At 41.4% G+C, this 22,648-nt stretch overlaps 1 protein-coding gene across 1 annotated transcript in view; it reads right to left on the bottom strand.

The window, feature by feature from the left end:
* DNAJC6 (DnaJ heat shock protein family (Hsp40) member C6) overlaps positions 1-22,648 on the bottom strand; it is a 67,884-nt gene continuing 45,236 nt past the window's right edge. The window contains exons 16-19 of the mRNA XM_087960418.1: positions 21,237-21,503; positions 9,058-9,203; positions 7,497-7,673; positions 1-5,208 (exon numbers count right to left, since the gene is read on the bottom strand). Coding sequence (XP_087816544.1) covers positions 5,107-5,208; positions 7,497-7,673; positions 9,058-9,203; positions 21,237-21,503 — 692 coding nt within the window. The 3' untranslated portion in view covers positions 1-5,106. The remainder of the gene's footprint in view (positions 5,209-7,496; positions 7,674-9,057; positions 9,204-21,236; positions 21,504-22,648) is intronic.

Raw genomic sequence — 22,648 nt, 5'->3', positions numbered from 1 at the left:
GAGGGAAAAAGGGGGCGGAAAAGGGGAGAAACGGGGAGAAGTTGCTTCACAGAAACAAAACAAAAAATACCCAAATACCCATCCCGAGATGGCGGGGCGCCACCGCTTCGGGGGTCTGGAGCGATCAAGTGAGATCTTTCACGGTTCTTTCACCGCTAGGCTGCTTTGTATTCGAACAGCACCAGCTTGCGAGTAAATCTCACCGTGGTTTTTTTTTTCCTCCTCCCCATAGTTTTTGAGTCAGGAATTATCTCAGTAGGAAGTTCTTTCTCGAGAAAGTAGAAATAAATTCCACTTATATAATTTGTTTCTCTCGCGCGCTCTCCATGACAGCTTGTGTTACCTAAGGAAATACGATTTATTTTATTTTATTTTGGTCATTTTATCATTCTTGTGTGTAGGTATTACTGTAGTGGCTTAGTTACGCCTTTGGTAAACTTTCTCATTGGTACCTTGGATCTGTGGAACTCAAAGGGGAAAAAGCTTTGTGTACCAAACACTTAACAATCATGCAACCGGTAATAATACATGAAAAGTATAGAACCAAGTGTTGTGCGGTGCAGGTTGCTCTGTTAACAGCCATCATCTTGGATCTAGCATCTGCTTAGAGGACAAGACTAAAGTCTGGAATAGTATAAGGGCTGCTTGAGCAGGGGGACAAGGTCATGGTTGTGACCTGGATGACTGAGGTGCTTTTTCAAGCGGCAACTGGCCTGGTTTTTCTTTGAAGATTGTTGGAAGAAATATCCTTCTGGGTTCAGTTCCAAGTAGGGAAAAAGACACTGGAAACATGGAGGCTGTTTGGAAAGATGGTTTAACGGTGGACAGGACCACATGGCGTGGAGCTCCAAAGTGAAAAGGATGATCACATGCTTCAAGATGTTGGGTGAAGGAAAAGAAGGGGCAAGATGCTTAGAGACCCTTGGTTTTAAGCCCTCTGTTGGGATTTGAATTTGAGCTTGTATTCTGATTGGTTGGGGCCATGCAGGGGCAACTCTGTAGGCTGTCCTGAGTCCCAGGCTTGGTTGATGTAATGAAAGAGCTTTTGGGCAATTCCTATTATAGCTCTACCTGGAGTAGATCTTTGTTATGTAAAATAGACTGGCCCAGGCCAGAGTAATGGCCCATTAGCAAAGGTGGGGGGGGGGGTGAGTTTCTGCCTCTTTGAGTTTCTACTTTTCTTTTTAGGGGAAATATTCTGCCTTTTTAGTATATCCTAAACTATTTCATTTTCCTAGGAGAGGGGTGGGTTTTAACTTCCAACAATGTTTCACTTCTCATCCAAAAAGCTTCTTCAGCACTGATTGGATGGTGGGGAATGGAGGTTTCATTCCCCATTATCCAGCCAGAGCTGAAGAAAAAACAGAAAGTCCAGTTATCTCCTGAAAAAGCACCTTTGGGACTTAAATGAACTGATTTTTGCTTTACTGTCATCTCAAGAGTTTTCGAGGAAAATAAATTTACATCCAGTTTTAATTTTAAGAAGCATTTGTTTGGAGGGATAATTTGCTGAGGGGCGGGGAGGCTTGTCTGGAAAAAAAAACCACTCGTGGGTTTATTAACGTACAAGAGAATACTTCGGATCTTATGTTCTCCCGTGGGCATGCTGATATTTAGAAATGATTTGGCATTTTTAGAACATATTCTAGATCTAGAACATATTACATATTACCGAAAAATCTGTAATGGCACAGGAAATGAAATTCCAGTTTTTATTCTTTTGATTTCTCAAGAACAATTTAACTTATGATCAAAATGCTTAGAAAAGCATGAGGAGGTTTATTCTTTTCCCAGATGAAGAGGATGATAGGGCAGAGAGTCATTAAAATTCATTAAAATTATCATTAATCATTAAAATTATTACTTCTGGAGCAGTGTGAAGACCTTCATTTGGAAGTGCCATCAGTTTGAAGTGTTAAACTGAATTACAGATGAGTCTCAGTAAACAGAGACTCATAGAGTTGAAACAGATTTTGGAGGTCTACTCGTCCAACCGCCTACCCAGTGTGGGACAAATAGTTGTTCGATCATCTCTTTAAAATGTCCACTGCTGACCCTGTACTTCAAAGAGACAGTTCAATTGTTCAATGTATTAATGCCTGAGAGTCAGGAAATTCCTCCTTATTTCAAGTCTAGATTTGTCCCTATAAAGCTTCCACTTACCATTGGGTGCTGTAGTGTAGAGAATAAATCCCTGAATTATAAATGCCCATTTTATACTTTTTGGTCTATTTCTTAGTACCATCCATGCATTATGGCTATTTCACCCTGGGATTTATTTATTTTTTTACTAGCGGTGTAATATGAATATTGTATACATTTGTGAATGTTTCCCTGCCTCAAATGTCCACAACTACATAAGAAAAGCACTTCATCAGCATAACTTGTCTCCTAACAAAATAAAGTGGCAACAAAATTTTCAACAAAAAAGTCCATTCACTTCCCCCTTTTCTGCACACAGCATAATATTCAAGAGTTAGATCGCTGTGAAGAGGAATTGATACTTCATTTATATCGATTTAGTCTATTGCTTCTCTGACCATTCATACCCAGAGGATATTGGTAGAACTGCAAGCAATCCAAAGGCAATAGCAGGTATTCTTTCATAAGGAAGAGATTTTTTTAAAAAAGTGTTGAAGCACAAGAAAGCTGTAGATAGAAGACAGCATCATTTTTATATATTTTAAAATTCCATGAAATAATAATTGAACAAGGAACTGTCATTTGGAGGTTCCCCAGAATATAAATTCAGAAAATTGTACAGACCACAGACATTTTTTTGCTTATTCAAAAGAAAATTGTTTCAAATTTACCATTTCCATGTCATCATATTTGGTGTACCTGTACATCTTGTTATCCTTCCACATCTTCAAACTTTTATTCCACAAAGAATAAATACAAATCAAATAGACTGAGTTCTTTGAAGTTTTTAATATATACAGATCTTTTAGACTATTCACAGTTGAATGGGCTTACTGCAGATTTACAAAAAGAAAAAAAAGAACTCTTGGTACACCTGAATAAAAGTGTAATTTCCTGATAGCATCAAAAAGACAGAAGAGGAAACCTTGTCTGGTTTCAGTCGTTTTGATCGCATAGCAGGTCTCATCTCCATGCATAAAACACAGCAGTTAGAGGAGGTGTTTAAGCTGTATTAATTTTTCATGGTGCTGAAGATGAAACTTAAGGATTGCTTTGTGTTTCACATAAACTTGAGTTAGCTGGACTTATAAAAATAATAAATTTGATACGCTAAGCTAATAATTGGTATAATCTCAAAAAATGTTTGCTATATTAATTAAATCTATATACAGCATCATAAGCATCTACAGGTGGAAATAAAGGAGTAAAACCATTCACAGGAACATAATTCACATTCCAAAATGTTTTTAATAGACAAGCACATACTTGATCAAAACATTTCATAATATGTTAATAAATAACATCCAGTTTGTTATACTTTTCAAACATCTTAATGTCTTGTATATATTTATATATAAAAAAGGAGAACTTGATGTTTTTGATTCACATTGGCAGTAAATGGCAATAAATAATGGATCGATACAACAAAAAGGTGGCATGTAATATAAAAATAAATGTAGGCTGGTTGACATGCTGTATCTGCAGAAAAGGGTTTCTCACTAGAAAATCAGAACAGAAAAACAGATTGTCTTAAAAACACTAAATAGACAAAGATTTTCACATTACCTTGAAATTCCCCTTTAAGAAAGAGTGAAAACTTCTGTCCATCCACTAGCCTCCTAGTGAAAATACAGACATTTTCCTCCACCCAGTGTTTTTAGACCTATCTCTGAACAGCTTTATAAGGAGATAGGCTATATAATATATTCTAGTGTGTGACAGGACTGCAGTGCTACCTACATTCAATAAATGAGAAATACAATTTTCAAAAGTCTCTTTAGGATCAATAATACTCAGTCCAGGTCTACACGGTTGTTCCTGACTTAAACTGACTTAATGACAGTTGTTTAGGAGGAAAAATAATGCACAATTGCCTATGACTGGATCCCATTCAGGTAATGCCCCTAAATAAAATCGACATTACGTGTTTCTCTGTGGAAAGAGTACTATGTAAAATGAGTTTTGTAAGAAGGTGGGAAAAAATCACTTTTATCTTCATAGGTACCATACAGATGTTTGTATTTTATTGCTTTTTGAGCCAATATATCTATTGTAGGTAAGATTTGAATAAGTTATAAAATAAATTATTTCCAGAGGCTTAGAAGGTGAGCCTTTGTTGCACTCAGGTTGTATTTAAAAATTATCTGGAAAGCGTATGTTTAATTGAACTCGATTAAAATTTTGGAAGAACATAATTAAAGAAAAAGTCAAAGATTCATCTGTATGTAAGAAGATAATACATCTCAATGGGGAATTTTAAAAGCTTGCGATATAATCACACCCTCAGTTTTCTATTAGTGCAGAACAGTCAACACAGCGTGCTACTGATACCATCTCCAAGAGGTTTCTGATTTAACATAATAGATTATTTAAAGATGCAACTCCCAATTCAACTATGGTGAAGAATGTCTGCTTAAATCTCAGACTTGAAATGCAATGCTATGCTTAAGGCTGCAATAAGTTACCAGCAATATAATCCAATTATTTATCTGACATATTCAAAATATAATAAAACAAACAGTTTAAGGGCCAATTGGGATAAGAAAGAGAGTGTTTTAAATAACTGCATATGAATGAAGATGTACCGTACTTTGTGTTAGTTCTGTATACAAACTTCAAAATCAAGCCACATCCAAAATGGTACAGAGTCCCTTTTGCTAAAGGCAAAGAAACAATTTCATTTCACTTGTTTCAAGGCAAACAATCCTAGTTTACTAGAATGCCTGTTTAAATCTGAAAGAACATTATAAATCAGTCCCAAAAACTCCTTTCTTTTTGCATCTGTAATTCATAAGGATCAGCCTTCTTTTCTGTTCCTTTTCCATGAAGAGTATTTTTTTTAAAATCGGGCTAGTATTAATACTTTTACATCTCCAGCCAGACATCAGTTCAGCTGTGAAAATCATGTGGCAGGGAACGATACAAGCACTAGCACAGATCTACAGCAACGTCTGAGGAGGAATGCTAATACAAAGGCTTCTGACCCTGGTTTTCAAATTCTGACCAAGCATCATTGAGCTCCATAAAAATCATCTTTGCATATTGTTCATATGGCTGTCCGGTAGCCTGGAAGGAAAGCAAAAAAAAAAAAAATAGGTTTCAATAAGTACAAAGATCTATTTGAAAAGTACATGCACACAGAAATATCCAACAGAAATTTGGGGTTGCTTTGGCAAATCCATTGTCAAACCTGAAGTGAACCCGGCTGAGGCCATCTTGGAGACTTCAGGATTGCCACAAAGCAGAAGAAGGGAAAGGGAGGGGGGAAATAGCTAGATGGGGTTTTGTAGCAAAAACAAAGAAGTTTTCCTGTGGGAACCAAGGATATCGTAACAGGTGGCTGGCCAGAGGAGGAGTGAAGTAACCAAGCAACCAGCCAGCACCGTGATTGGACAGTGTGATCAGTGTCTTGGGGAAAGAGGGGGAACTTTTACTTTTTAATTAAGTGAAAGTTGTGGGAACTTTCAGAGTCGGCTTTCACCAGCTGTGCCAATATGATGTATCCAATAAATTGTTCTTTGAGGAATTTGCCTGCCTCAGAGTTCTAGTTTCTATGGGTGCATTACTTGGAACGCTGACATCCATTTTTCTCCATGGGCTTTTAATTAAAAACAAAAACATACACTAAGTCTAGGGCTTAGCTTTGTACCTGTCACCTCAGGTGAAAAGGTTTTTAGGTGATGGGTGAAATGGTGAAACGGCATTTTATAAAAAATATATAATGAAGTCAAAGAAGTAAGAGAGGTGTGTGTGTGTGTGTGTGTGTGTGTTGGAGAGAGAGAGAATAATTTTTTAAAATGTTCTGCTGGGGCATGAACCAGTAAAATTTGACTTTTAAGGCAAGAGTAATACTGATTATGGTATTGCTTCAGTTACAGTAGCAGAAAGGTTTAAATGATTTAAGGGTGAATACTAAGCATTGTCTCAGCTGAAGCCCTTCCTTCCTTCAAAAAGTGCCCCATGAAGTATGAAGACAACCTGAAGCCAACTAAAGCATTCAAACTGACAGGACCCCCTCCAGACAAGGCAATAGGAAAAGTCTACTTCAGAAGCAGAGTCCCAAGGTCACTGGGGAAATGGGTGAGGATTCGGTGAGGGTGACCTTGTCTATTTCTGTCCTCCAAAAAGAGTTGGAAAACCAGGCAGTGCAGATAAGCCCATAGATTTATTCCATGACAAATGAACAGATAGTTAGGCTAAGTCTTGTTTTTGAAACAAATCAAACCACGGAGGTATATTATTCATTTGTGTAACACTGCATCAAGTTTGATTATTTCAGGAAAGTCTTACTAATCAAAGCAACAAAGAAATGACAATAAAATAAATGCTGCACGGATCCGTTTATAGTGGGATTGATATAAGTTGTACATGTTCATTTATTCTAAAGAAATACTTGCAATATAGAACACTCTTCTTAGCTAGCTAATGATTGCCAATCAATGTAACCTTACTTGGCAAAAAAATGTTGCTTATCACAAAATCAAACCTTAATCCTAGTAATCTGTGGAGGGATTTGTGTATTTATTTCTAATCTGGGACTATTAGTTTTTCAAATCACACTTTTTTAATAAAAAAAAATCATTGTGAAGATTAAAAGGCAAAAAATCTATTTTTGTTCTGCTTAAACGAAACCTATTGGAACTTTTTAGACGTTAACATTGAAAAGAAAAATATTGCAAATTATCCTGAGATTTCACACCCAAACCATCTCTCTCTTTCTCCTCCAAATATAGGGGTGCCAAACTCGATTTCACTGAGGGCTGAATCAGGGTGGTGTTTGACCTCGGGGGGAGGTGTCAAGTGGGTGCGGCCAGCGTGGGCATGGCCAGCTCAACGTCATTCATAGCGGGGCTGCCTATGGAGGCCTGAGCACTCTGTCAGTGAAAACGGGCTCCCGAGCTCCGTGTCTGGCTGTAACGGCCTCCTGCAGCCCTCTACCAGCAAAAACAGCTCGTGCAGCCCTTCAGGCTCCATTTTCGTGGCAGAGGCACCACGGGCCAGTCCCTTGCTGTTTCCAGGGTGGTTCCACGGGCCAGATCTAAGCATCCTGCAGGCCAGATGTAGCCCGTGGACCTTGTGTTTCACACCCCTGTCCTAATAGGATAATCAATTTCAAGTCTTTTCTCTGGGCTGTGTAGATCTAGTATGAATGAAAGATTATCAAGATGAATCACACTTGACAATACATCGTACATCCCAAGAAACAAACCTCTCATGTAGAAGATTTTAATATTTTAAAGTAATAATGGTAACAGCAACGTAGAGTTGTTTGTGTAACTGAAGTTGCCTGCAGCAATACACAGAGCTAGAAAATTAGTTTTGTAAGACATGAATCCCAAGACATTGTTTCTTACTTTATCAGGATGAACAACAAGTACTGCTCTCCGATAAACCTTTTTCACTTGTTCTGGAGTTACAAGATCGGCCATGCTCACAGTTTTCCATTTCGTTTCTCCTTCCCATAGCACTGTATGCATGGTAGATAACAGTGCTCTTATATTTCTCTCCTTCCCTTCAATCCACTCAAGGATCTGTGTAGAGAGATATAATCCTGAATCAAACAGCTAAACAGGTGGATGTAATTAGTCCTCTTATGGTAGACCAGAGGTCCCCAACCTGTGGACCGCAGCCCTCTATTGGGGTACAGCCTAATCACCACTGGGCCACATGAGTGGCCGGCCAGTGCACATACATGCCCTACTTGTGCAAGCATTGCCATGTTTGCATGAGCCTTGATGCTGGTGTTCGCAACCCCACTTGTGTGAACCTCATTCCAGGCACTTGCGGCCCAACGCGCGAGCATCACCATGCATGCCATGGGCATTCATGGCCACATGGGCGCACATGTGCCTGCCCTTCCAACAAAACCATCCCCCTTTTCCCCCTCCAGGCCACCAATCCGGAAAGGTTGGGGAACTCTATATTAGACTAAACTTGCTTAGACTGTTTCAAAATTCTAGAAAAAAAAAACATGATTATTTCATCATATAGAAATCCCAAACTACTCTCCTGAAGCAGGAATATCTCAGTGGGATTCTCTATTCCCTCATTTCTACAATCACTGTCACCATGTAGATGTTAACATTTTGAAATTATAAGGGAAAAAACACACAACTGAAAACATCCTAGCGTTAAGAGTTGTTAACCTAATCTTACATAGCTTTTTCTCTGGTAGTATTACACTAATAATTAGAGCATACAAAACATTTGCTATAATATTAATATTAACACAGTTGAGAAAGTCCAGAAATATTTCGCAAGAAGAGTTCTCCACTCCTCTACTTGTTGCAGAATACCTTATGCCATCAGATTCGAAATTCTAGACCTAGAAAACCTAGAACTAGGCCGCCTTTGGTCCGATCTAAGTATAGTATATAAAATCATACATTGCAATGTCCTACCTGTCAATGAATACTTCAGCTTCAACCATAACAACACAAGAGCACACAATAGATACAAACTCAAGGTTAATCGCACCAAACTTGATTGCAGGAAATACGACTTCAGCAACAGAGTGGTCAATGCCTGGAATACTCTACCTGACTCTGTGGTTTCTTCCCCAAACCCCAAAAATTTTAACCTTAGACTGTCTACTATTGACCTCACCCCTTTCCTAAGAGGTCTGTAGGGGGCATGCATAACAGCACCAACTTGCCTACCATCCCTGTCCTATTATTTCTTTATTTATTTTTCTTATATGTATCCATGTATTCATAACTATGTTTTACTTATACCTATTATCTTGTAAGCAATTGACAAAAATAAATATAAAATAAATAAAATAAAAATAAAATCCTGAGAAGCTGTTGTAGCATATTGACATTATTTATGAATGGCATGCATAATTAATATTGCATCCTAATACATCTTCAAAACTTTATTTTAAATTTTGCATTCTATTCTCCCAATGCTTACTTTTAATTTTTCAGGATCCATTTCTTTGGCCATTTCTTCTTTTCGCATCTCTGCTATTGTTCTGGGACCCTTTTTGTCTCTGTGAGCATTAAAACCTTGACCAGATAAGAGATCCTCAAAATCCGCAGACAGTTTGGGCTTAGAATCTGAACAGTAAAATAAAAATAAGTATTATTATTCCTGATTTGAGCTAGTTCAATATTCCTCTAACATGATCAAATTACTGCACCACAAAATGTAAATCAAACAAGATCATATGTAGGCATCTACAGCATAGAAAATTTGGGAATTTATACTTTTTTTCCTTCGGTACTTTATGTTGTAAGCAGAGCTTTCCACAACAGCATGTCACTGGAACTTCAATTACAGAATTTTTATGTAATTTATACAAGTAGTCCTTGACTTACAACCATTTGTTTAGTGACTGTTCAAAGTTACAACTGCACTGAAAAAAGTGACTTATGACTGTTTTTCACATTTACGACATCCCCATGGTCATGTGATCAAAATTTGAATGATTGGCTACTGGCATGTTTTTATAATGGTTGCAGTGTCCCGGAGTTATGTGATCATCTTTTGTGACCTTCTGGCAGGCAAAGTCAATGGGGAAGCCAGATACACTTGTCCCTAACTTAACAACTACAGTGATTTATATAGCGACTGTGGCAAGAAAGGTTATTAAACGGGGCAAAACTCATTTAACAACTGTCTCGCTTAGGAATGGAAATTTGGGTTTCAATTATAATCGTAAGTTGAGGACTACCTGTAGTTTAGCATGCCATATATTGCCTTTTCTAGCCTACCTATCTGAGTAAGATCCCTCTTCTTTGATTTATCACATAGGCTCATTTTGGATTTAAAACTCACTCAGCAGTTCAAATAATATGAATCTAATTTTTGCTTGCCTTTGAGAAACTTCAGATCTTTTAAACTGATGTGAACATGTGGTAACTAAAAAACATTTAATTACAAGTACACTGCTATAAAATGGTCTAACTGGCAACTGCCGGACATGTTAACTCCCAATGAATCGTTTTGGAAGTTTGGCTCGAGACTCATGATTTAGTTGGGGTAACTGCCGGAATCCTGACACTACCTGGGTTTTGTTCAGGGGTGAAATTCAACTACTTCGCACCACCTCAGGAGAGGTGGTAGGGACGATTTGAATTGGATGGCCCCACCCATGCCCACCCACCTTCTTCCTTTTAGAGCAGTGGTTCCCAAAGTGGGCGGTACCGCCCCCTGGGGGCAGTGGGATACCTTAGGGGGCACTAAGAGGCAAGGGGGCCAGCAGGGAGGCATTTGAGGCACCGGCCCCACAGGCTCACTGACTGCTGGCTACACAGCCTATTGACTGTTTCATAGCCAGTGCCTCGAATGCAGAACCCGCACGCGGTGAGCCTTGCCAAGGCTGGGGGGGGGAGAGAGGTGGGAGGTGGCAGAAAGAGGGCGCCTTAGCTTGCAGGCTGCCCTCTCCAGTGAAAGCAGCAGAGGTGTGCCAGAAGGCCTGAAAGCAAAACTCTCCCAAGGTGAGCAGTGGAAGGGGTGGGTGGTCCGGTGTTAGGGTCCCCTTCCCCAGAGGAGAACAAGGGAGCGCGCAGCTCCTGCCCGGCCTCTGCCTCTCCAGCCAGCCGGGCTTGCACGCAGGATGCAGGTGAGTGCAGCTGTGGCTCTCCAAGGCACGTGGCTCAGTTCAGTTCAGTTCTACGTGGCCGTCCTGGACCTAGAACCTAGCCTCCCTCTGAAGCCCGGTTCTTCCGACCGAGCCCTGCACTTGCTTGCTTGCTTAGTTTCCAAGCAATCGTTCTCTCCGCTAGTCTGGGCTGCTTTCACATGCCTTCCTCCTCCCGGGCGGAGTGTAAAGATGGGCTTCCCCGAAGTTGGGAGTCTCTGAGCATGTGCAGAGTACCTCCCCTTGCTTGGCCCGATGGAAGTGGACCTTGGGTTGAAGCAAAGAGAGTGAAGTCAGCCGCATCCCTGCCCCGGGGAGGTTGGCATTGCAAAATTGGATGCCAAAGAAAGAACTGCGGCAAGGGGTTAGAGAAGGGGCAGAGGGGCAGCTGCATTAAGGAGCAGGAAGATCTTAGCCATGGTTTATTGACTAAGCCGGAATCAAACAGCATGCTAAACTCTAAACCAGAATGGCTGGGTTGATATATTCAGCCCATGTTTCTCAACCTTGGCAGCTTGGGTGGACTTCAATTCCCACTCTGGCTTTGCTCTACTTTCCCAAAGTGCCGCCGCTGTCACATTCTTTCTGTCTGTCTGTCCATCCATCCACCCACCCACCCATCCATACATCCAAAAGTTCTGCCTGTCTGCCTGCCTGCCTTTTTGCCTACCTACCTACCTACCTGCCCATCTTTCTGTCTACCTACCTATCTATCTACCAATATAGATCTATCTATCTATCTATCTATCTATCTATCTATCTATCTATCTATCTATCTATCTATCTATCTATCTATCTACCCTGTTTCTCCAACAATATGGCCTTCCCCGATAGGAAGTCCCAGCAGGTTTTATAGGCTTGAAATGAAATTAAGCCCCTCCCCCCAAATTAAGGCCTATATTAAAACATGCGAAATGCCGTTAGGAAGTACTTTTGTTGCACACCCGGATATGGTGCTGCCTGCGTTGACCCCGATACGAAGTGCCCCACCAACGCCGAGGTCAACATCCAAGCCATTGCCGCCCGCCCGCCTGAAGATGCAAGGGGGGGGGGGAATTAAGTCACCCCCCGAAAAGACGGCCTAGCCATTTTTTCGGGGCTCAAAAAAAATAAGACCCGGCCTTATTATATGAGAAACACGGTATCTATCTATCTATCTATCTATCTATCTATCTATCTATCTATCTATCTATCTATCCATCCATCCATCCATCCATCCATCCATCCCATCCATCCATCCATCCATCCATCGAAAAGGTCTGTCTGTGTGCCTTCCTTCCTGCCTACCTACCTACCTACCTGCGTGCCTGCCTGTCTTTCTGTCTACCTACCTACCTACCAATATAGATCTACCTACCTACCTACTTATCCATATATTCATCCAAAAGGTCTGCCTGCCTATCTATCTACCAGAATACCTACCTACCTACCTACCTACCTGTCTCTCTCTGTCTCTGTCTCTGTCTCTGTCTCTCTCTATCCATCCATCCATCCATGTTCAAAGCACCAGCCCCACAGGCACATTGGGAAAGTAGAGCAAAGCCAGTCTGGGAGGGAGGGAGGGAGAGAGAGAGAGAGAGCTGATGCATCAGATTGAAATGAGGCCTAGTTTAGACTGAGGCCTTTTTCCACATTGAAACATTTTTGCCAGCACATTGAAACATCTTTGGCTTCTATTAAAGGTTTTGTGGACAAAACATGGTCAAGACTATCAGGAAGCTCTCACATTTTGTTGAAGCTTTAAACATGATCATTGGACCAGATCTCCATTCTAAAAATTACTTTTCCCCAATGTATTAATTACAGTGCCAATTCTGAAGAAGGCAAAACCAAAATGTACTGGTAAATTACAAGGAGAACACACACACACACACACACACTCCCTTCTAATCCTGCTAGAGCAGGTGATTGGACTAGAATAGATATCTCATTATCTTTCTCCTCCCTCCCTCCCTCTTTATTTCTTTTTCTTTCTTTCCCTTCCTTCCATCCCCCCCTTTTTCTTTCTTTCCCTTTTCTCTTTCTTTCCTTTTTCTCTCTCTGTCTCTGTCTCTGTCTTTTCTTTTTCTCTCTTTCCCTCTCTCAGGCTCATCCCATTGACTTGACTTGCTTGGGCAGGTCCCTCCAGTGCAGTGGGCTCAATGGGGTGGACCTGCGGGGCCGGCACCTAGAACACGGCAGTGTCGGCATGTTTGAAAAGTCGAGCAAAGCCAGACATCAGTAATTTTTGCTGCAAAGAATCACAAAAGCTTCTGGGTTGTGCACAAGAAGGGACACACATGTCAATGCAATTCAGCGACATGAAATAAAGAGATACAAATAAAACAAATCAAGAATCGGCAAAGCATCTCTGATTAGATTTTATTCACTACTAGAATCTAATCAGAGATGCTTTGCCGATTCTAGTCCAATGACCTGCTCCAGCAGGGTTAGAAGGGAGTGTGTTTGTATGTGTGTGCATGGCTGTCAAAACTCCAAAAACAGGTCAAGTATCTCTGGAGAGGCCAGTCATAAATTAGAACACTTGCTAAACAACTGGCCATTAAGTGAGGACCACTTGTATTTGGTTTGCCAGTCACCTGGCCATGCCCACCCAGTCACATGACCACCAAACCACACCTACCCAGTCATGTGACCAGCAAGCCATGCCCAGCCAGCAAACCACACCAGCCAGTCATGTGACCAGCAAGCCACACCCAACCAGTCATGTGACCAAGCCACACCCTCAAATTAGGCCACACCCATAGAAATTTGAATCCCACCCCTCGGTGGGGGGCACCGAGGATGAGTTTGTAGCCCCAAGGGGGCGGTGGACTGAAAAAGTTTGGGAACCACTGTTTTAGAGACTGAGTCCCACCAAGCCATGCCTACCAAGCCACTCCCACAGAGCCGGTAGGGAAAATATTTGAATTTCACCCCTTTTGTTGTTCTCTTTCCACATCTAGTGAAATTTATTGTAGACATAATATTATCAAACATGACAGTTCCTTGAATGCAAGCCCTATCATTGGCAGATAGGAAAACTGGTAGCACCATAGCATATCTTACACTGAGTTTCACTTCAAAATAATAGGCAACAGGTAGGCCTTCAGAGGTTGTTAAAATTCAATTCCCATCAGTCCTTGCCAACAATGAGGAATACTAGAAGTTACAATTTAAAATCCAGAAATCTACATGTTTCTGTTTCTTCACTTACAAGTCATTGGGAAGAAAGACAAACATTGGATTATTATAATAAGCAGCTGTACCATTTCTGCAATTATATCTAATTCAGGCTTTCCAGGCCCTTTAGATATGGTAGGACTGTCACTTCCAAGTTCCCTGTTAACAATTCCTAATTTTGGGTGTTGTATTTCCAAAACCAATGGAGGGCATGTACAGCTACTCTTGGAGCAAGCTGATGTAAAGCTACTCTTAAAACTAGAGTGTCTAGTTTAATTTCAGACGTTTCACTTATGTCATAGTTAACTGAGACTTGGCCATGAAAATATCATATTTTGTAGCCTACCAAGCAACATACTATTTGCATTAAAACATAGTTAAACAAAATTAAAAGTTCAGTTACCAGAACTGCCCGATCCTTTTCCACGGTCATTTTGACTACCAGGCATTGCAGAAAAACTCACATTATAATTCGGCCTATTTTGTGGAGAAGAATGAGGCATGCTTTGTTGAGGTTTAGTCTGGGTTTGAGGCCTAGGGAATCCAGGGCCCTGTGGCCAGCTGCCACCTCCCATTGGCTGGGGAGATGGCTTTTGTGGTGATCCCATAGGAGGAAAAACCCCTCCCATTCCTGTAGGTGTATTGGGTTTGCTGGCCAAGGAAGCACAACCTGGAACATGAAGTAAAGCAATGTGTATTAATGTAATGTCTGGCTTAGTAAGAAACCAGAATGAGAATTGTTACACTTATAACCAAGTATCAAGTCTTGGGAATTGTAAAAAAATACATTTCCAAGATTATAAATGCTAAAAAAAATTATACTCTGCCATAGTATAAAGGCACACAAATCTTATAAGACAAATTTCCTAATAGATTTTGGAGTAGGAGTGGAGAATGGCTGTACCCTTCAACTTCTCCAGAACAAATAAAATGATATGTCCCATTACGTTCAAGTGGAGGATGAAGTTGGGGTTGATTATCTGCTAGGGATATGGGTGAGGTTCATGGGTTATGGTAAAGCCCTAAAGAAGGACTGAGAGGCAGAGGATCCTGAGAAAGGTTATTTTGCTGATGGAGTAGTAGTTCTGTAGCTGAGTAGATCCAGAAGAAAGTCAAGACATGCTGAGCACATTACAGTAAATCCAGCCCATTCCTTTCTTTTCATCTTCTCTTGATAAGCCCAGAAAAGGGGGAGGAAGCAGGAGAGATAGAGGGGGGTCACCTCTCTTAGGTAGTGAAGGAGGACGGTGGGAGACGTAAGAGGAAACCTGTCATTGGGAGAACACTGAAACTGTGTGTATATATCTGCTGTAAATAACTGCTATAAAAGGCTTCACTATAAATAGTTTAAAAAAGCATATATATATATATATATATATATATATATATATATATATATATATATATATGTATGTATGTATGTATGTATGTATGGTGTTCGGCTTGGTTCGGGTATTTTCCCACGTCATTGTAGTTCTTTTAAAGTTGTAGCAACGTTTCAGCAGAATCTCATCTGCCATCATCAGGCTTCTGTATTGTGTCCGTCTGTGGGTCAGACTTTTACAGTGGTTTCAGATTTAAATTTGGGGCAGCCTATTGCTGTGCCAGAATGGTTTTTCTTCATCCTGATTGGTTGGGGAGTCTTGGTCTGTGTTTATTGGTCTCGGAGTTTGCTGTGTTCTGCTTGATGGGTGTTTCTGATATCTTCTGTCTGTTTTTTGGCTCTTTTTGTATCTTGATTGGCTGGCAGCATTGTGTTACTTTAATGGAGGTCTTTAGTGCAGCTTGGCTTCGGGTAAATGGACGGCTATCATTAGTTAGGAAGCTGGGTTTCATCTGGGTGCCTGGTTGGGGTGTGTTTGAGCTGGAGGTATCAGGGGGGATCTGTTTGTGCCCAGGTGTTTGCCTGGCTTGTGTGGGAGATTTTTTTGTTTGTGAGTGCAGGCTTCCAAATGATTGACAGCCTGGTGGAATCATCTCTTCTGTTCATGCTTTCTGGTCTTTTTTCAATCTCTATGGCTTCTCTGATGACTCTGTGGCTAGGGTTTTCCATAGTGGCCAGGGTTTTGGTGCCATTGAAGTTGATGCTATGACCTGTAGCTTCCATGTGTTGGACTAGTGAGGAAGTGTGTTCCAGCTTTTTGACTGCATTTTTGTGTTCATCCAGGCGGTACTTATTCTTCTATTGGTCTGTCCAATGTATGTGGCGGGCATGATGCACAGGGGACTTCGTATACGCCTTGGTTTTCCAGGTCAATTTTATCTTTGGGGTTGCTAAGGATGGCTGCTATTTTTCTGTCTGTTTTGAAGGCAGTCCTGATGTGATGTCTGTGTAGTACCTTACTAATTTTGTCTGTAGTACCTCTTATGTAGGGCAGGACAGCTGTTCCATAGGTCTGTTCATCTTCTGGGTCTCTATTATGTTTCAGTGTGTTTTTGTGGATCAAGCTGGTGATTTTGCTTTTGTGGAAGCCGTTGGCTGTCAGTACTTTAGTCAGGGTGCATAGTTCAGCCTTAATGTGTGTCTTGTCTGCCAGGCGTTTGGTTCTGGTAATTAGTGTTTTAGCCACGGAGTTTATCTGTGCTGGGTGGTGGTGGGATTGGGCGTTGAGGTAGCGGTTGGTGTGGGTTTTCTTCTGGTATATGGTGTGTCCTAGTGTGCCATCTGTTTTTTTGTAGATTAGTACATCTAGGAATGGTAGTTGTTTGTTTGTTTCTGTTTCCATGGTGAACTTGATTTTGGGGTGTGCGCTGTTTAGGTGTGTTAGGAAATTGTTTAGGTTTTCTTGTCCATGGGGCCAAATCACGAATGTGTCATCGATGTATCTTAACCATAGTTTGGGTTTGAGGATGGCATTGGCCAGGGCTCTGGATTCGAATTCTTCCATGAACAGGTTAGCAATGACAGGTGACAGTGGTGATCCCATGGGGGCTCCTTCTATTTGTTTGTATCTTTGTCCTTTGTATATGAAATGTGTGTTGGTTAAGCAGTGTTCTGTTAGTTCCATGAGGTGTTTGGCTGGTTGGTATTTATTTTTGATGATTTCAAGGGTCTCTTTTATCGGGACTTGAGTGAATAGGAAACCACGTCAAAACTTACAAGCAGATCTTCTTGCTCACGTGTAGATCTTTGATCATTTCCAAGAAGTGGTATGAGTTTTGTACATGTGAAGCTGCTGTTTCAGCATGGGGCTGTAGCTGCTTTGCTAGGTATTTGGCTAGGTTTTGTAGTGGTGCTCCTCTGGAGCTGACTATGGGTCTGAGAGGTATGCCTTCTTTGTGTATTTTTGGGAGGCCGTATAGTTTGGGGCATCTGGAAGATTTCTCTCTGGGTATAATCGTGTGTTGGATCTCTTTGCTTATGTGGCTGGTTATAATTTTCTTCTTGGTTAATTTTTCCAGATATGTGGTTGGGTCTGTGTTTATGGGTTTGTATGTGGAGTCTTGGAGTAGGTCTGTCAATTTTGTGAATTTTGTCAATCAGAGAAGCCATAGAGATTGAAAAAAGACCAGAAAGCATGAACAGAAGAGATGATTCCACCAGGCTGTCAATCATTTGGAAGCCTGCACTCACAAACAAAAAAATCTCCACACAAGCCAGGCAAACACCTGGGCACAAACAGATCCCCCCTGATACCTCCAGCTCAAACACACCCCAACCAGGCACCCAGATGAAACCCAGCTTCCTAACTAATGATAGCCGTCCATTTACCCGAAGCCAAGCTGCACTAAAGACCTCCATTAAAGTAACACAATGCTGCCAGCCAATCAAGATACAAAAAGAGCCAAAAAACAGACAGAAGATATCAGAAACACCCATCAAGCAGAACATTGCTTGCTTAGTTTCCAAGCAATCGTTCTCTCCACTAGTCTGGGCTGCTTCCACATGCCTTCCTCCTCCCGGGCGGAGTGTAAAGATGGGCCATATTCCCTGAAGTTGGGAGTCTCTGAGCATGTGCAGAGTACCTCCCCTTGCTTGGCCCGATGGAAGTGGACCTTGGGTTGAAGCAAAGAGAGTGAAGTCAGCCGCATCGCTGCCCCGGAGAGGTTGGCATTGCAAAATTGGATGCCAAAGAAAGAACTGCGGCAAGGGGTTAGAGAAGGGGCAGAGGGCAGCTGCATTAAGGAGCAGGAAGATCTTAGCCATGGTTTATTGACTAAGCCGGAATCAAACAGCATGCTAAACTCTAAACCAGAATGGCTGGGTTGATATATTCAGCCCATGTTTCTCAACCTTGGCAGCTTGGGTGGACTTCAATTCCCACTCTGGCTTTGCTCTACTTTCCCAAAGTGCCGCCGCTGTCGCATTCTTTCTGTCTGTCTGTCCATCCATCCACCCACCCACCCATCCATACATCCAAAAGTTCTGCCTGTCTGCCTGCCTGCCTTTTTGCCTACCTACCTACCTGCCCATCTTTCTGTCTACCTACCTATCTATCTACCAATATAGATCTATCTATCTATCTATCTATCTATCTATCTATCTATCTATCTATCTATCTATCTATCTATCTATCTATCTATCTACCCTGTTTCTCCAACAATATGGCCTCCCCCAATAGGAAGTCCCAGCAGGTTTTATAGGCTTGAAATGAAATTAAGCCCTCCCCAAATTAAGGCCTATATTAAAACATGCGAAATGGTGGGGGCTTGCCGTTAGGAAGTACTTTTGTTGCACACCCGGATATGGTGCTGCCTGCGTTGACCCCGATACGAAGTGCCCCACCAACGCCGAGGTCAACATCCAAGCCATCGCCGCCCGCCCGCCTGAAGATGCAAGGGGGGGAATTAAGTCACCCAAAAAGACGGCCTAGCCATTTTTTCGGGCTCAAAAAAATAAGACCCGGCCTTATTATATGAGAAACACGGTATCTATCTATCTATCTATCTATCTATCTATCTATCTATCTATCTATCTATCTATCTATCTATCTATCTATCATCTATCTATCTATCTATCTATCTATCTATCCATCCATCCATCCATCCATCCATCCATCCATCCATCCATCCATCCATCCATCGAAAAGGTCTGTCTGGGTGCCTGCCTTCCTGCCTACCTACCTACCTACCTGCGTGCCTGCCTGTCTTTCTGTCTACCTACCTACCTACCAATATAGATCTACCTACCTACCTATTTATCCATATATTCATCCAAAAGGTCTGCCTGCCTATCTATCTACCTACCTACCTACCTACCTACCTACCTACCTACCTACCTGCCTCTCTCTGTCTCTGTCTCTGTCTCTGTCTCTCTCTATCCATCCATCCATCCATGTTCAAAGCACCAGCCCCACAGGCACATTGGGAAAGTAGAGCAAAGCCAGTCTGGGAGGGAGGGAGGGAGAGAGAGAGAGAGAGCTGATGCATCAGATTGAAATGAGGCCTAGTTTAGACTGAGGCCTTTTTCCACATTGAAACATTTTTGCCAGCACATTGAAACATCTTTGGCTTCTATTAAAGGTTTTGTGGACAAAACGTGGTCAAGACTATCAGGAAGCTCTCACATTTTGTTGAAGCTTTAAACATGATCATTGGACCAGATCTCCATTCTAAAAATTACTTTTCCCCAATGTATTAATTACAGTGCTAATTCTGAAGAAGGCAAAACCAAAATGTACTGGTAAATTACAAGGAGAACACACACACACACACACACACACTCCCTTCTAATCCTGCTAGAGCAGGTGATTGGACTAGAATAGATATCTCATTATCTTTCTCCTCCCTCCCTCCCTCTTTATTTCTTTTTCTTTCTTCCCTTCCTTCCATCCCCCCCTTTTTCTTTCTTTCCCTTTTCTCTTTCTTTCCTTTTTCTCTCTCTGTCTCTGTCTCTGTCTTTTCTTTTTCTCTCTTTCCCTCTCTCAGGCTCATCCCATTGACTTGACTTGCTTGGGCAGGTCCCTCCAGTGCAGTGGGCTCAATGGGGTGGACCTGCGGGGCCGGCACCTAGAACACGGCAGTGTCGGCATGTTTGAAAAGTCGAGCAAAGCCAGACATCAGTAATTTTGCTGCAAAGAATCACAAAAGCTTCTGGGTTGTGCACAAGAAGGGACACACATGTCAATGCAATTCAGCGACATGAAATAAAGAGATACAAATAAAACAAATCAAGAATCGGCAAAGCATCTCTGATTAGATTTTATTCACTACTAGAATCTAATCAGAGATGCTTTGCCGATTCTAGTCCAATGACCTGCTCCAGCAGGGTTAGAAGGGAGTGTGTTTGTATGTGTGTGCATGGCTGTCAAAACTCCAAAAACAGGTCAAGTATCTCTGGAGAGGCCAGTCATAAATTAGAGCACTTGCTAAACAACTGGCCATTAAGTGAGGACCACTTGTATTTGGTTTGCCAGTCACCTGGCCATGCCCACCCAGTCACATGACCACCAAACCACACCTACCCAGTCATGTGACCAGCAAGCCATGCCCAGCCAGCAAACCACACCAGCCAGTCATGTGACCAGCAAGCCACACCCAACCAGTCATGTGACCAAGCCACACCCTCAAATTAGGCCACACCCATAGAAATTTGAATCCCACTCCTCGGAGGGGGCACCGAGGATGAGTTTGTAGCCCCAAGGGGGCGGTGGACTGAAAAAGTTTGGGAACCACTGTTTTAGAGACTGAGTCCCACCAAGCTATGCCTACCAAGCCACTCCCACAGAGCCGGTAGGGAAAATATTTGAATTTCACCCCTTTGTTGTTCTCTTTCCACATCTAGTGAAATTTATTGTAGACATAATATTATCAAACATGACAGTTCCTTGAATGCAAGCCATATCATTGGCAGATAGGAAAACTGGTAGCACCATAGCATATCTTACACTGAGTTTCACTTCAAAATAATAGGCAACAGGTAGGCCTTCAGAGGTTGTTAAAATTCAATTCCCATCAGTCCTTGCCAACAATGAGGAATACTAGAAGTTACAATTTAAAATCCAGAAATCTACATGTTTCTGTTTCTTCACTTACAAGTCATTGGGAAGAAAGACAAACATTGGATTATTATAATAAGCAGCTGTACCATTTCTGCAATTATATCTAATTCAGGCTTTCCAGGCCCTTTAGATATGGTAGGACTGTCACTTCCAAGTTCCCTGTTAACAATTCCTAATTTTGGGTGTTGTATTTCCAAAACCAATGGAGGGCATGTACAGCTACTCTTGGAGCAAGCTGATGTAAAGCTACTCTTAAAACTAGAGTGTCTAGTTTAATTTCAGACGTTTCACTTATGTCATAGTTAACTGAGACTTGGCCATGAAAATATCATATTTTGTAGCCTACCAAGCAACATACTATTTGCATTAAAACATAGTTTAAAAAAAATTAAAAGTTCAGTTACCAGAACTGCCCGATCCTTTTCCACGGTCATTTTGACTACCAGGCATTGCAGAAAAACTCACATTATAATTCGGCCTATTTTGTGGAGAAGAATGAGGCATGCTTTGTTGAGGTTTAGTCTGGGTTTGAGGCCTAGGGAATCCAGGGCCCTGTGGCCAGCTGCCACCTCCCATTGGCTGGGGAGATGGCTTTTGTGGTGATCCCATAGGAGGAAAAACCCCTCCCATTCCTGTAGGTGTATTGGGTTTGCTGGCCAAGGAAGCACAACCTGGAACATGAAGTAAAGCAATGTGTATTAATGTAATGTTTGGCTTAGTAAGAAACCAGAATGAGAATTGTTACACTTATAACCAAGTATCAAGTCTTGGGAATTGTAAAAAAAAACATTTCCAAGATTATAAATGCTAAAAAAAATTATACTCTGCCATAGTATAAAGGCACACAGATCTTATAAGACAAATTTCCTAATAGATTTTGGAGTAGGAGTGGAGAATGGCTGTACCCTTCAACTTCTCCAGAACAAATAAAATGATATGTCCCATTACGTTCAAGTGGAGGATGAAGTTGGGGTTGATTATCTGCTAGGGATATGGGTGAGGTTCATGGGTTATGGTAAAGCCCTAAAGAAGGACTGAGAGGCAGAGGATCCTGAGAAAGGTTATTTTGCTGATGGAGTAGTAGTTCTGTAGCTGAGTAGATCCAGAAGAAAGTCAAGACATGCTGAGCACATTACAGTAAATCCAGCCCATTCCTTTCTTTTCATCTTCTCTTGATAAGCCCAGAAAAGGGGAGGAAGCAGGAGAGTGGGGTCACCTCTCTTAGGTAGTGAAAGAGGATGGTGGGAGACGTAAGAGGAAACCTGTCATTGGGAGAACACTGAAACTGTGTGTATATATCTGCTGTAAATAACTGCTATAAAAGGCTTCACTATAAATAGTTAAAAAAGCATATATATATATTTTTTCTTAAGTTTGCTGGTACATATGTATGGCCTTCGGCTTTGTTCGGAGTATTTCCCACGTCATAGTAGTGGTGCTTTTAAGTTGTGCAACGTTTCAGCAGAATCTCATCTGCCAGATTCTGCTGAAACGTTGCTACAACTTTAAAAGCACCACTACTATGACGTGAGAAAATACCCAACAAAGCCGAAGGCCATACATGTAAGTACCATGTAAAACTTAAGAAATATATATATATATATATATATATATATATATATATATATATATATATATATATATATATATATAATTTCCATCTCCAGTTCTAAAAGAAACCCATGACACTGAATAAATAAAAAAGATAACAACTACAAATAGCCATGCCACATCACATCAATTATTTAAATGGCCTTGATTCTGCAAACCAACAAAAAAATAACCCAGGAAAGAGGGCCCTATTTCAACATGAATG

This window comes from Notechis scutatus, chromosome 3 (genome assembly GCF_049901735.1).
Source record: "Notechis scutatus isolate UNSWTSFEM ecotype Mainland chromosome 3, rNotScu1.2, whole genome shotgun sequence".
NCBI classification, from domain to species: Eukaryota; Metazoa; Chordata; class Lepidosauria; order Squamata; family Elapidae; genus Notechis; species Notechis scutatus.
This window is presented reverse-complemented; position numbering and strand designations above follow the sequence as displayed.